The sequence below is a fragment of the Neolamprologus multifasciatus genome, chromosome 16, assembly GCF_963576455.1.
Source record: "Neolamprologus multifasciatus chromosome 16, fNeoMul1.2, whole genome shotgun sequence".
NCBI lineage: Eukaryota > Metazoa > Chordata > Actinopteri > Cichliformes > Cichlidae > Neolamprologus > Neolamprologus multifasciatus.
This window is the reverse complement of record NC_140454.1, coordinates 16,712,697-16,727,422: the sequence shown is the minus strand read 5'-3', so window position 1 is coordinate 16,727,422 and position 14,726 is coordinate 16,712,697. Positions and strand designations below refer to the sequence as shown.

General features: G+C 38.7%; 1 protein-coding gene across 1 annotated transcript; it reads left to right on the top strand.

Annotated features, from left to right (window-relative positions):
• The first annotated feature begins 4,895 nt into the window (after nucleotides 1-4,895).
• LOC146500573 (uncharacterized) lies at nucleotides 4,896-13,972 on the top strand. Its single transcript, XM_085135820.1, has 6 exons — nucleotides 4,896-7,729; nucleotides 8,087-8,173; nucleotides 9,834-10,160; nucleotides 10,892-11,027; nucleotides 11,147-11,183; nucleotides 11,364-13,972. Exons 2-6 carry the CDS (start codon nucleotides 8,092-8,094, stop codon nucleotides 11,460-11,462), a joined length of 681 nt encoding a protein of 226 aa, XP_084991946.1. The 5' UTR covers nucleotides 4,896-7,729; nucleotides 8,087-8,091; the 3' UTR covers nucleotides 11,463-13,972.
• The last annotated feature ends 754 nt before the right edge of the window (nucleotides 13,973-14,726 follow it).

Genomic DNA, 14,726 nt, shown 5'->3' with positions numbered 1-14,726 from the left:
CACACTGTGTTGTGGAATTGGATTACGTACGTGTTACATGGTTACTTGAGCATTTCTTCTTCGATGGAACCAGGAAGGAAGAGATTTTTTATTTCATTTTATCTCTCCTAATGAAGTATGCACACAGTAATAAATATCACAAATGATAAGCACCATAATATAAATAAACAACACTACAGATCCTATAATCTGATTTCTGTCTTTTAGTTTATTAAAAAGTGAAGCGCCAAATACTAGTTTGTGTCATTATCCAGATGTACATAAGCATGATTACACAGGTACTAGCGGGTTTTGATTATCGATTAAAATCGATTCTAGCTTGGATAACGTGATATCGATTCATTAAAATCCTGAATCGATTTTTAATATAAATATTACTACATTTCAACCACCACCAAACAGCTAAAACAGTAAATGAGAGCAGGTACACCGATTCTGCACAAAGACGTAAACACTAAGCGCTGACGCATCACAATCAGTGAGATGTCGCCTTTCTCACCAGACAGCACGGTCGGGGCTGAAAGCCGACAGCTCACTGATTCTAATCTAAGGCATCTGCTGTGATGCTTACACATTAGATAAAGTCTCGAAAGTGTCAGCTTTCTTTTTATAGTTATAAAAATATGCAAATGTACTGATCTATGATCTGAATTATACTATTGACTGACTGTCTGAGGCTAACAGTTACACAATCATACCAAAACTCTGTCCTGATAGTTTCCACGTTCTCTTTTGTATCACACATACTGAGACAATATTCGGGATAAATAACCAAGAAAACAATTTACTTATTCAGTTTAGAGGTTTACACATCATTATAATCACAGAGCCCGCTTCACTTTAATTGTCCACTTGATGGCGCAGTAGAGCAAATGAATCATCACAATGCTTCGAATCATGAGTCGACCAATTGGGTGGAAAGCTTCAGTTCATCATGAGGCTTCATCTCACCATCACTACTGAAAACTCGCTAAATATAGCGACAAAGTCGCTAAGTTGGCAACACTGACAGGAGGAAGCCGGGACAGGCTTACTATGACCCACATGCCGTCCGATTGGCTGAGCAAAGTCATGTGGTTGGAGTCATGTACCTGCGATGCATTCAATGGCAAGAATAAGTGCAGGAAACAGATTTTACTCTGGGTTACATGTGCAAGCCAAATCTTTAACTGCCTGATAATAAAATAGTGTGAACTGCTAGACTGTCTTCTGAACTTCTCTTAGTGAAACAGAACGCAACAGTGACAACGTCCTTTGATCCTTTGACAACATCCTTTGTTGCACACGAACAACTCCTTTACACAAATCCAGAGCCTGGACTTATAGATCATAAGCTCCCATTACATTGAAAAAAGACAAGCCTTCTCTGTTGCATGAGCTGAGACGAAAAGGAGAAAAATGACCAGTTGTGTATCATTTTGCCTTGAAATAGGTACAAATCATAACCATATTAATGGGTCAGTAACAGTAACACCACGTGTAACACAAACCAGTCATATCAGGAGCATACCGCAATCAACTCTACTCTCATATTTTTAAAAGTTTATGTTGCAAAGGGAAGAAAAGTACATTAAGCAGTAATTGTGAGTAAACTGGAACTGAAATAAATCATTATAAGATGCAGTGGGTATTCACTAAATGTAAACCAATCGAGCATATATGATTTAATAACCCTTCATTAAGGTGTTTATTTGATTTGGATGGATTCTATTAAAAGTAAATGAAAGTAAATGTGTAGAAGTTGCATGTGTCTGGAGTTGATGGCAGTTTTTGGCTCTTTTGTGTTGTGCATCTTGATAGACGTCCTTCTGGGCAGATGAGGAGATGAGATAATGGTTCAGTGGCGAGCCTGTGTGTGATTCACAGGTCAACACACAGAAACAGAGTGAGCCACAAAATGACCACCAGCAGGGAAGAAGAAGCGATGAGGACAGGCCACAAGAAAGCAGAAATACAAATTGAGGCAACCATGGTGTTATGGTACTGTCCTCCTTGTAATTATGGCTTTTTATAAGGCATTAACTGATGGTTAGATGATTAGATGACCATTAGATGATTATGCTGTCCTATTCCTTGTTTTCTCTTTACAGTATAAGGATGGTGATAACGATTTCTCCTGAAAGAAAGGGGAAGACACAGCACAGGTTTAAGAGAGAAAGAACAATATCACACCTGTGAAGGATACCAAGGAGGGATGTGAGGCTTTCAGTTTAAATATGGATTCACACCTTAACAGGTGTAAAAGGAGGGATTTGTTAGAATTAATTTTTTATCTTTAATATATGTATTCCCTAATATTTTATATTTCACAAATACCTCATAATTTTAATCACACATTTTATCTTTTACTGCACCAATTAATTTGAAATTCCAACCATTTAATAATAAATTGTAAAAACCTATACTATGTTTTTACTACTATGGGTTTCTTTGTCTTCTCTCATAATAAAATTAACCCTGACATCTTTCATTCCTTCTTTTGTTTATCTTTAGCACTTCTGCATTTCTTGGTTAAGTGCCCTTTTTCTCACAGTTATGGCATACACCTTTAAAAATACAGTCCTTGGCAAAATGTGCTCCCCCAACACTCCACTGGATTCCATGTCTTGCTTTTAATATTCATAGACACATGATGTACAGTGGCTGGGTGCATACTGCCATTAGCTTTCTGATTTTCTTTAGGGTTATTAGCTGCTGTCACTATTTTATGTGTTCTTAAAGTTAAGTTTGGTTTCTCCCAACAAGTGATGTTGCATGTTGTCGTCATTGATACCTCAACATATTAGATCCAGTCGCCATCTCTCTCTGTGAACTCTGTGAGCCAACGAGCAAGCTAAATGCAAATTCATACTCTGACCATAATCTCCTGAGAAAACACGTTCATCTTTCTTCCTTTGTTTTTATCCTTGCCACCTAGAAGGTGTTATAACCTCGGGGTACTCATTCGTGGAAATTTAGTGACCTTACTAGGATTTTTAATGATCTTTTTTTTTTTCGAGGTCCAACATAACATCCTGATGGGTAAACCGTGGTTCTGTGGTGCAGCATTCCCAAACACATCAACACTATCACTTCTGTAACAATATTTATTTTAAAAATATATAATTTCTGTATCAGTGTTTTTTCATTTCTTAACCAGCAGTGGTGGGTGGGGGTTCATACCAGATGAGTCAAAAGATGAGTAATGGCTTTCTCTGGTGCTGCTGGTCAGCAGCATTCTGGTAAAAGCTGTTATTCTATTGGCTGAAGACCAAAAAAGGAAGAGGAAAAGATACAGCGTAAGAAAAACAGAAGCTGGAGGTACGAGTAGGACTAAATATAGAGATTGTGGTTGGTAAAGGAGGAGACCTTGCTGATATAATGGAGAGAAGGAGGTAGATATATTTTGTGTGTGTGCAGGGGACAAATATGAAGGGAAGCAAGACCAAGAGAATTGGAGCTGTATTAAAACTTTGTAGAAAGGAAGAGAAATGGGAAATTAATATAAATAGTGTTGTGGGGACGGAGAGATGGTCAGACAGGATCAGTTTGACATCGAAAGGTTAAAGAAAAAAAATGAAAACAAAGAGGTTAGCAAAGAAAAAGTGGAACATTCAGAGAAATTAAGAAAGTAACAGGAGTACAAGGAGACTGGGATTACAGGAAATAGACAGGTGTCAAAGACAACAGACAAGAATGATAGTGAGTGGTACAGACACCCAGGAATTCATTGGCTGGTCAGAGAGACAGAGCTGGACAGGATCTGTAGCAGATGAATCTCTATCATTAATCTGCCTAAACTGTACTTTGAGCACTTTAAGTGCTCCAGGACAGTAGAAAAGCCCTACATACAGTAATAATTAGTCCACTTATCATTTATTAACAAGTGGAGAAAGTGTATTGAAAAGATGGAAAAAGCAATTTGAGGATCTCCTAAATGTAGAAAATTAGTTAAAGAAGAGGACAGATGGATGAAGTCAATCAACAAGGGCGGCAGATAAGTGAGAGCAGTAAGAGGATGTCCAAGGAATGTAGACGAAATGTACTGGTGCCGGTTTTCAGAAGAATGGTAATACATTAAAAGCAGTTTGCAGTGAGGGGTGAAAAACCGCCCTCCTCTGGCTGCTGAGTGAAATAATGAAGTAAAGTACAAGTTTTCCAGGACAGGATGTTGTGAAGTAGGGGTCCCCAATCCCAGTCCACGAGGGTCCCTGCAGGTTTTAGATGTGTCCTTGATCCATCACAGCTGATTTAAATGGATAAATTACCTTCTCAACATGTCTTGGAGTTCTGCAGAGGCCTGGTAATGAACTAATCATGTGATTCAGATGCGTTGACCCAGGGTGAGATCTAAAACCTGCAGGGACACCGGCCCTCATGGACTGGGATTGGGGACCCCTGTTGTGAAGGAAGACATACAGATAGGTGATGTGACACAGGAAGATGCTACAGATTGGGTAAGATAAAAGCACATAATCCACTGTGACAGCCCCTGAAGGAAGCAGGCGAAAAAATAACAAGAATTCAACAAAAGCCTTCTCTTCCTTTGGATTTGTGGCAATGCCATAAGGAGGCAAGACCCTGCTGAGGTTTTTTTCAATTCAGAATTTATCCACATATTGTTTAAGAAGTTAGCAGTCATAGCACTGCAACATCAGTGAAGGGATCAAGACCACCCTGTAGTTTCTTTTTTAGTAATGGCATTTAAAACCAGCATGTTTTTGGCAGCATCGTACTGTACCACGTATAAACGCTGTCTGTGTAGTATGGACTGTTTGTCATGATCCTGGGTCAAACTGTGTTTTTGAACGTTTAAGTGGTGAATTTTCTGTCTTGATTTGTAGTTTTGTTTATTCATGTATTTATTGAGTATCGTGGAGTCTTTAGTTCTTGCCATGATCTTAATTTTCATGGCTTAAGTTTCATTTGTTCACTCTGCATTCCCTGTTTTGTTCTCTTGGGTCATGCTTTAGTGTTTCCCAATTTTATTATGGTTCTCACTTCTTGTTTTACTTTGATTTCTTGTGTCTGGTGTCGGTGTTTAATTCTACTTCCCCTCTTGACTCTATACCTTTGATTGTTTCCCCATGTGCGTACACAGTACTGGCTTCCCCTCAGTCTTTGTCTCAGTGTCTGATGTTGTGGATCTAGTTTGCTGCTTGATTTAACTTTGAACTCTTTCAAAGCTTTCACAAAGGTTTGTTTGTTTGTTTTTTAATTTTTTGTATCTCTCTGTATTTGAGTCTGCAGTTCATGACAGTTTGGTACCAAATTATAGGTCTCTGTAATTTGGTACAGAGACCTATTATCACATGCATTGAATGTCTTGTTCTCTCTCTCTCTCTCTCTCTCTCTAGGCTTGTTACTAGTTGTTGCTGGTACTTGTGTTGTTCACAGTGCAGCAGGGTGTTTTCTAATTTGACATATTTTGCTGCATTTATATTACTTTTTTGTTTTTCTGTCTAGCTGTTCACGTCAACCTTTTCACTTCTTCATCCGCACTAAACTCTGTTCCAAAATGTGCATGAAATTGATGGTAGGGGTTGTGCTAAGAGATTCTGATTGGAGAATGCAGTATCAGTAATGACAATGAATGTTTAGGCTGTTGTCAGTGTGTGTAAGTACTGGTGCGCAGCGGCCCTTCAATTGGCTTAAAGGTGCATTGGCTTACTTTGGCATGTGGTCATGGCTTGGCCTCCCCAGAGCGTGGACCCTAACATTACTGAAGCTATATCACTATATTACTATGTGGGATCATTTTGAGATAGCAAAACAAACAAATAAAAAAATGATGTCGGAGAACTATTCCTGAAGACTTATATTTTCAAGAATAGAGCAAAGAACCAGTAATGTCACGCACCAAAATGGTGGCGTGGCAAATCAAACATAAAGCTCTCATAATTGGCCACCCTGGGAATTTTACCCAAATTATGCTAATTACCAAGAAGGCACTTAGGTCTTTTACACCTAGGACCTAGACATGGTTCAATTAAAAACAAAACAACAATTTATTGACAACTAGTTAAAACATCACATAAAAACAAGAGCCGATGAATCAGTTGCACATGTATTCTAAAACTCAGAGCTGTGGCTTACCAGTGGGTGAGTGGGATGCCAGATGAAGGTAGGTCAAAAAAAAAAAAAAGAAATCACCAATGCATCCGTGCAGCACAACATCATGCACACACACACTCACACTATTGTGCTGCTCAAGACAATTGTGTATAATAAACGGAAGGTCCCACCACCAAGGCATCCCAGCCACCTCCACTTCCGGCCTTCTGCATCTGAATAAAAGAAAGAAACGTTATAATGTACTCCATCAAAAACCTAAATGCACCCTCTGTTGTGAGCCCCAACTGCAGAAACACCCTGGTGATCCACAGCTAGAAAAAGGGCCTCCTTCCAGTGGTGTAAAACACAAACAAAAGTATACAAATCAAACAGTCAGAAACCAAGTATACAAACAAAGTAAATGAAACATTTAACTTAGAGCAGACGGCCTCACAGAGTCACACCAAATCGCCAAACATCTGACTGCTGTAATTAGACAATTTAGTCCATTAATATGCACAGAAGCAGGCTCCCATGTTGGCTCAATGCTTTGCTAAAATGTTCACTTTTAGTGAAACGGTAAACAACACCAAAAGAAAAGGCAACAACAACAAAAAAAAAGACACCCAAAAGGAAAGGCAAGGCACTTCTGTCAATGTAGCCTGGAAAGGCAGTAGCGGCCCCGCTATAAGGGTATCGGCTGACCTCTGAGGCTCACACTTCCTGCAATGCATCATACAACTAGTATTTACAAAAAGACAATAGAAGGATTGTGGCAGAGTTACGCACCGATCAAACGGGGTCGCTGTTGACAAAGTGCCCCAGAGGAGGCTTCTGCAGCTACAACCTATCCAGGATTAATGACTGTTAATGACTGGACTGTCACAATGGTTCCTTTCTTTTTTAGCCATTCTGCTGTTAAATTTGCTGCTGTGTTTGGGACCACTGTCCTGTTGTATGACCCAGTTCAGCTTGCTACTTTCTCATTGTAGCAAGCTGAGCTTTAAATTGTTCAGAAATAGCCTTATAACCCTTTCCTGATTGATGAGCAACAGCACTCGTTTTGTATCTAGATCTGCTAAAGAGCAGCTTACTTATTTTTTCAATCATATTCTGGCACATAATACCTTAGAAGTAACAGAGGGCGTGCTTTCTTTTTTTTATAGTGACTGTATATCCCACATACTTTTTGAGAGATGACTTTTTATAACAAGCTTCGAAAAGGCAAAGTGTCAAGAGAACAGAAGCACTGTAGGAAAAAAAAGCACAGAAAAGTAAAGTAAACCTCACCTACTTTATGAGATGTTATCTATGGCCTGTTGCTGTGGTATCGGTAAAAGTAGAACAGTGCAATACTGGGGGAAAAACTACTACAGTCAGGGTGCACTCTCACAGTATCGTCTCCGACTTCAAAGACCCAACCAGCCAACCAAAAGAAAAAAACGGAATTTCACTCACGTGGTCACACATCAAAGTTATCTATTTCCTGTTTGCACACCATTTCTGTGGTATTGTGTAAGCATCTGGGCAAGGTCTTAATACTATGCATGTATGTCCACTGTGCAGGCACACATGCAAAGAAGCTGTACGCTAAAATTAAGATGACTATTAGATATCAAATTTTCCTGCTTGTGTGACATCAAAGCTGCTAAAGTTGCCGTGAAGAGAAAAGGATTAAACAGCATATGACTCAACGGTAAGAAAACAGTATTGCTATTTAATCTGTACCACTTTTAGGTTTGCACAGGATGTGACCGTTATAATTCTTATGAGCAATTTATTGCTTTTTATTACAGTCATTGGGTATTTAAAGGTTACTGTTTTGATACTGCACTTCAGTTTCTTGTAATTATTAAGAAACTCTCAGCTGAAAAGAGCTCGAAAAGTTTTCATGCATGTAAAAATTTTGCTCTTTTGCGTGACCCTGTTTTTTTGTTGCTTTGTATGTAGGACATCCTTGATATTTACTTTTTGACATTCAGTGAGAACAAAATACCAGTTGCAGATATTTACATTCCAAATAAATAAATAAATAAATATTTTTTTTTTCCAGCTGGCATGGAAGACTTGTCAAGATATTGGGGAATCGACAGGATCTTGTTTCTCATATGTTGCACCGTCTCTATATTTTTACAAGCAGGTAAAATTCATTTTACGGCTTTGACAATGAGTATAACGTAATGGAAAAGTTTAATAGTTAAATTTTTTCAGCTTTTGCTTTTATACTGGAAGCTACATGGAAAAAAGTATGAATAGTGCAAAATAAGCTTAATTTTATATCTGGATTATGACTTAAACTTCAGTTCTTTGTTTTTTGGGATGCTGGCTGTATTCTGCAATGTGCCCGCCTTTTTACAAAGCTGTGTATCCTTTTTTGTATATTTGGCACAAAATACGGTTAAATGATGATTTATATCTCAAGTGAAGTAACCTATCCAGATCTACCTGATATTAAGAAGTAATTCCTCCCTAAATCTAAACCCTGTTGCGCAGCCTTGGCAGCAAGAACTGCGATCAGCAGTAACTTGTAATGCATCTTTCAGATCACTGTTGACAAAATTTGACCCATGTCTTGGCCAGACACTCTTTAAGCATTTTCTTTTAAAGAGCAGAATTCATGAAAACAGAAAAGCAGCCTCCGACCATCACACTACCACCACTATGTTTTACTGTAGCTATGATTTTCTTTTCATGAAATTCTGTATCAGGTTTATAGCGCATGTGCCGAGGCTCAAACCTTCCAAAAAGACAAACTTCTTTTCTCTTGAGCCAACAGATTCATTTCCCAAAAGTTTGAATGATCAACATGTTTTTTTTTTTTTTATGTCAAATGTGAAATAATCCTTTGAGGTTTTGTTTATTGGAAGCTATGTAACTCAATTTTTAGGGTGTTTTTTTATTTTATTTATAAATGTTGAAAGATGAATACTGACCTTAGCTGAGACAAGTGAGGCCTGAAATTCTTTAGATGTGGTTTCATACCTCAGACACCCTGTGTTTTTTTTTTTTTTTTTTTTTTTTACCACCTCATTGAGCCGTCAATTCGCTCTTGGGGTAATTTTGTTAGACTGGCCACTCTTGGGAAGGTTAATATTTATTTACTTGTGGATACTGGCTCTCACTGTGATTTGTTGGAGTCCCAAAGCCTTAAAAATTACTTTATTACAGTCAGGTAGATTTGGATCTTTTTCCTGAACAAATAGAATCACCATTTGAAAACTGTATTTTTAAAATGTATTTTGGTTATCTTTATCTAATATTGAAAGTTTTTGCTCTGAAGCATACAAAAAATAGGAAGTGGGCAAATAGTTTTTTCACAGCACTGTACATGCATTCAATATTGATAAAGTCAGAAAAAGGATGAAAAAGCAGAGCTGGCATACCGGTGGGCTGCAAAGTGACTTGCAGAGAAACCAGCATCGATAGTCAAGCTGAACACATTGAGATTATGTACCCTATGGGACATAACAGTTGAAAGTGCGTAGGAGCATCAGCTGAGCTAACCAGACCCTGATATACCAGGATTAACTTCATTCAGTGGCCTACGCTGTATGTTCTTCTACACTTTATGCTCAAAGTTAAAGCTAACCATCTACAGCAACTGTGATGCGCTTTAATAAAAATTAAAATCATGTAAAAACAAAACAAAACACACTTCCCAAAATGCAGTCCTATTCCCCAAAATACTGATGCTGCAGAATGTAAACACAACCTAAGCTTAGTATACTATAGGATACTATATATGTAATTGAAGTAATGAGTAAATTAGGCCTATAAAGGGATTTTTTCTGTCTTTCAAGAAGCGAACAGCACTTCCAGGATGGTCGGGAGCACAGTGACCCTGCACTGTACCAGTAACACAATCGGTGACTTCAATCAACTGACATGGGGAAGGAATGGGACTCAGCTGTTTAGTTTCAAGCCACAGAAAGCCTCAAACAGCAGCTCTGTCACCTTAAGCAGGTCTCCTGCAGCTGCCACCCTGAATCTAAACATGTCCACCTTAGAAAGCCAACTGTACGCACTAATCATAGAGAGCGCCCAGAAAAATCACACAGGAAACTACACTTGTGAAATGACCACAGACTCTGGAGTCTTTGAACAGAAATGGGAGCTTGTGATTATAGGTGAGTTTATCATCTTTTGATTTTTTTGATTACAAAAACCAACCAACCAAACAGACAAAAAAAAGCATACCTTACACACCCATCATGACTGAATACAGTGTGGGGGGCGGGGGCAGAGGCTGGCTGATGGTGGGACACGGAAAGAAGAAGAGGTTGGCAACAATGGCATTTTTTAGCTTATCCCATTTTTATCTTCTTTTTAAAATACACAAGTCCCTGCCCTTTTGCTCTAAAGATTACACTGGATTAACTGCAGTTTGTGAGGTTTTATAGGCGGCTGGTGAGAGCACTACTTAAATGCTGTTCTAGGTGAAAGTTGAAAACTCACCCACACACAATAGCGCTGAGCATCTCTGGCTGCACTGACATTTCCTTCATAATTGTGCATTGAACAACATTAGAGACCTTAACGTTAGATTGTGTGGCAGCATTAATGCTTTTCCCACTCAAACCACAGTATGAAAGTAGAAATATAAAGCTCCCAAGTTTCAGACTTGACATGAATGACATGAAGCGGTAAAACAACATTTTGTGAGATGCCTGAGGTCTTTTCAGAGACCACAGGGCAGGTGTAAGCACTTCTGACTTCCTTTCTGAAAACATAGAGCTAATAATAATAATAATAATAACAAAAAAAAGAAGATACTGCTGTTGGTTAGAAATTAGCATCTAGTAGTATCTGAACCAACTGAATTGCAGTGAAATGACTCACTTTTTTATTTAATTTACAGAGAACGCTGAAGCTGAAAGTCCAAATAAAATCAGCAAAGTTACAACAATTGCAATTATTGTACCTTCGCTATGTTTCCTGATCTTTATATTAACTGCTGTGATCATTCTCAGAGGAGTCTGCAAACGACGTTCACAGTGAGCTTCCACCAGTCATTCTTTTACATTATTTTATGCCATTGCTATTACAAAAAAAGTGTTTTTATTTCTTTTTTTCTTTTTCTTTCTTTTTTTTCTTTTCTTTTTTTTTTTTACAGAAGAATCACCCAGCCTCCTAGAAGGTTGGTAAGTGTGGTAAGTTAGGAAGTTTCTTTGTTTTTTTTCCATTTATACACAATACTTAGACTTAGAAGGTCAAATAGATCTCCACTAGCACAAGGACAGAAACCAACCAATATCACAATATCTGCATTCATGTTGTATTTAAGCTCCTTAAATATGATGTTTTGTTCCTCTTTTTTTTTTGTTCTGCAGCGGGAGCCGAGACAACCCACTTATGAAAACCTGGATTTTGAAGGTCGCCAGCAATGTGGACAAATTCAGGTTCACCCTTATAAATACAGGGCTGAGTGATATGAATCGCAAAGTAAAATAAGGCATAACTCTTTTAAACGATCATCCACTTTAAGCAGCTTTCTCCCTGAGTATGTTGTAATGAAGAGCACAATCTGTACTTGAAGCTGCATTATTTTTTTCTGGGTAACTGAACACCAGTCAGAATGTGACCTCATCGGTTTGTAATCATAAGTTGACAGTTAACAGTACATCCCTGTCAATTTGTACAGGGTGTGTAAATCCTGAGCAAAATAGCTTTCTTGGAGCTCCTAAATGCATTGTTATTCACTCACTGGCTAATGTTGTTTTAAATGAATTCAGTTTTATTTATACAAGTCCAAATCACACCCACATGTCATCTTAGGCTGCTTGTCTAGTTACAGTTTTACAGAGAGAACAAGTGCCCATTCATTATGCTCTCAGTGCTGCAGTTTATCTCTAATGCGAAAGTAAAACTTTAAACTCGATGCATTTGAACATGATAGGGTAGTTAGTGCGCTCATCTCTGATGCTGTCTCACAGTTTAATGTAGGAGATGCAGAGAGAACCAGATCAAAGCAGAATTTATTTACTTAATTGAAGATTCTTGGTGATAAATAAGACTGCAAAAACCCTGATCACTGTTTTTGTTATCTGTGTATGCTTTCATTTCATAAATCAGACTTCAAGGCAAATAAGTTGCAAGTATATTTATCGTTTTTTTTCATCACCGGGTAAATGCACATAAATTCCCATGACAATGCAAAAAACATAGTTTATGCTGGCGTAACCTCACAGACGATCTACCTTCTGTGGTTTTAGTACGATATGTCTCAACAGGTTACATATATAAAAATATTCTTTCATCAGAGATATATGTATATGTATAACACTGTTAAAGCACGCTGTAGCAACAACCCCAAAAAGTTGGGACACTGTGTGAAATAAAAACAGAATTTTCAAATCTCATAAACTCATATTTTATATCAGTAAACATATACATCATATACATCAAATCTCAAATGTTTAAACTGAGACATTCTACTATTTCATGGAAAATATGAGCTCATTTTCAGTTTAATGGCTGCAGCATGTGTCAAAAAAGCAGGGACAGCTGCAACGAAAGGCTAATACTTATAAGGTTAACTGTTTTCAGGCCAGTAGAACCGATTTTAGAAAATACGACATCTACAAATTGTGGAACAGTTTCAGAATAATGTTCCTAAACATGAATCTGGAGAAATCTCTGTGCAGATGTGACAAGGTGGAATATTAATAATTGATGCCTGTCATGATTCTGTCATGGAGGTCACTTCAGGAACACAGTTTACTGTGCCATCCACAAATACATGGAAACCATACTGGCTGAACCAAATAGGAGAGGGACCATCAGGCTCAGTATAGATGCCTGTATCTGTGATGGTAAAGTGTTGCATTAATTAGTGCTTATGGAACTGGCAGCTTGCATCTTTAAAGACACCTTCAATGCTAGCCAGGTTAAAGGAAAGTCAACTTTATGACACTGCAGACTCTGACTTTAAGCTCACTAACGCGTTAATGGCACTTTGTACTGCACTCATTTTGACTGCATTCTGAAGAGGAGAAACAGAGAGTCAATAAGATGGTACTAAGATCACATTTAAAGACTCTGCATGACTCAGTGGAACATATCTCACGTACTTCCCTTGTCTGTGGTCACTGGTGTGAAGTGGCGTCGATGCTTAAAAAAACAAAACAACCACAACTCACAACAATGGTTTTTTTTAGGTCAAGAAACTGTTTAATTCCAGGCACGGATGTAGGAGGTAATTTCCTGTGAAATTATTTTTCCAATCGTTTAAGAAATGCAACAATAAAATCTAAAGGTGCAGATAGCGCACTGCTAATGCAAGTAGCTTTCTTAGTTTATCAGCTGGCAAAGTGAATGAAGAGAAAACTTAAAATTCATGATGAGGGCATTTTAAAAGAGAAGTGCAGTGCTTAAAAAATGCTTCAAAAGACACTAACAGTACACATGAGCCAAGTTTAAACTCAGCAAACTCCTCCTGGTTGGAGCTGCCCACGCTGGCAGTCCACACCTCTAATTTTAAAAAGGCTGTAATAAAAATAAGAATAGATAAGTCCTAAAGTAGAAAAAACATCTCCCTCATCCATATTAGGTTAACTGGGGATTCAAAATTGCCCAAAGGTGTACATGTGAGTGTGAATGGCTTTCTGTCTCTATGTACTGTCTCTGCAGAAGACATTGTTGAACCCCTCTCCCCACAGCCCAACCTGTTTTGAATAAGTTAACACATTGCTCCAGTGTTGTTGTTGTTGTTGCTGTTTTTTTGAATATGTATGGTAAATGGCCTGTATTTGTATAGCGCTTTTCTAGTCCGTAAGGACCCCAAAGCACTTTACACAACCAGTCATCCACCCATTCACACACACATTCACACACTGGTGATGGCAAGCTACATTGTAGCCACAGCCACCCTGGGGCGCACTGACAGAGGCAAGGCTGCCGGACACTGGCGCCACCGGGCCCTCTGAATATGTATCATTTAATGTGTAGCACCTGTGCGTGTCAGTATAAATGGCTCTGTAGAGACTACATCGATCAGGCATAACATTATGACCACCTGCCAAATATTATGTCTGCCTCTTTTTCTGCTATAACAGTATAACAATTCCAATGCACTGTGTATTCTGAAACCTTTTTATGTGAACCAGTCTTACCTTTTTTTTTGGCAATTTGAGCAACAGTAAGTCATCTGTTGGATCAAAACATGTGGGCCAGGCTTTGCTTCTCACATGTAAAATGGCCTGTATTTGTATAGCGCTTTACACGACATTCAGTCATTGGTGATGGCAAGCTACATTGTAGCCACAGCTGCCCTCGGGCGCGCTGACAGAGGCGAGGCTGCCGGACACTGGGGCCACCGGGCCCACCACCAGTAGGCAACAGGTGAAGTGCCTTACCCAAGGACACAACAACCAAGACTGTTGGAGCCGGGGCTCGAACCGGCAACCTTTCGATTACAAGACAAACTGCCAACTCTTGAGCCACGATCGCCCCAATGTGTCAATGACCCTGTCGCTGGTTCACCACTGTTCCTTCCTTGAACCACTTCTAATGGATACTGACTATTGCAGACTGGGACCATTGCATAAGAGCTGAGAGCTGGGTTACTGAGATGCTCTGATCCTGCCACCTACCTGTCACAATGTTGCCCTTTTCAAACTTAATCAGAGCCTTGCCCATTTTTCCTCCTTTAAACACATATAATTTTAGGGCAAAATGTTAATTTGACCCCTAAT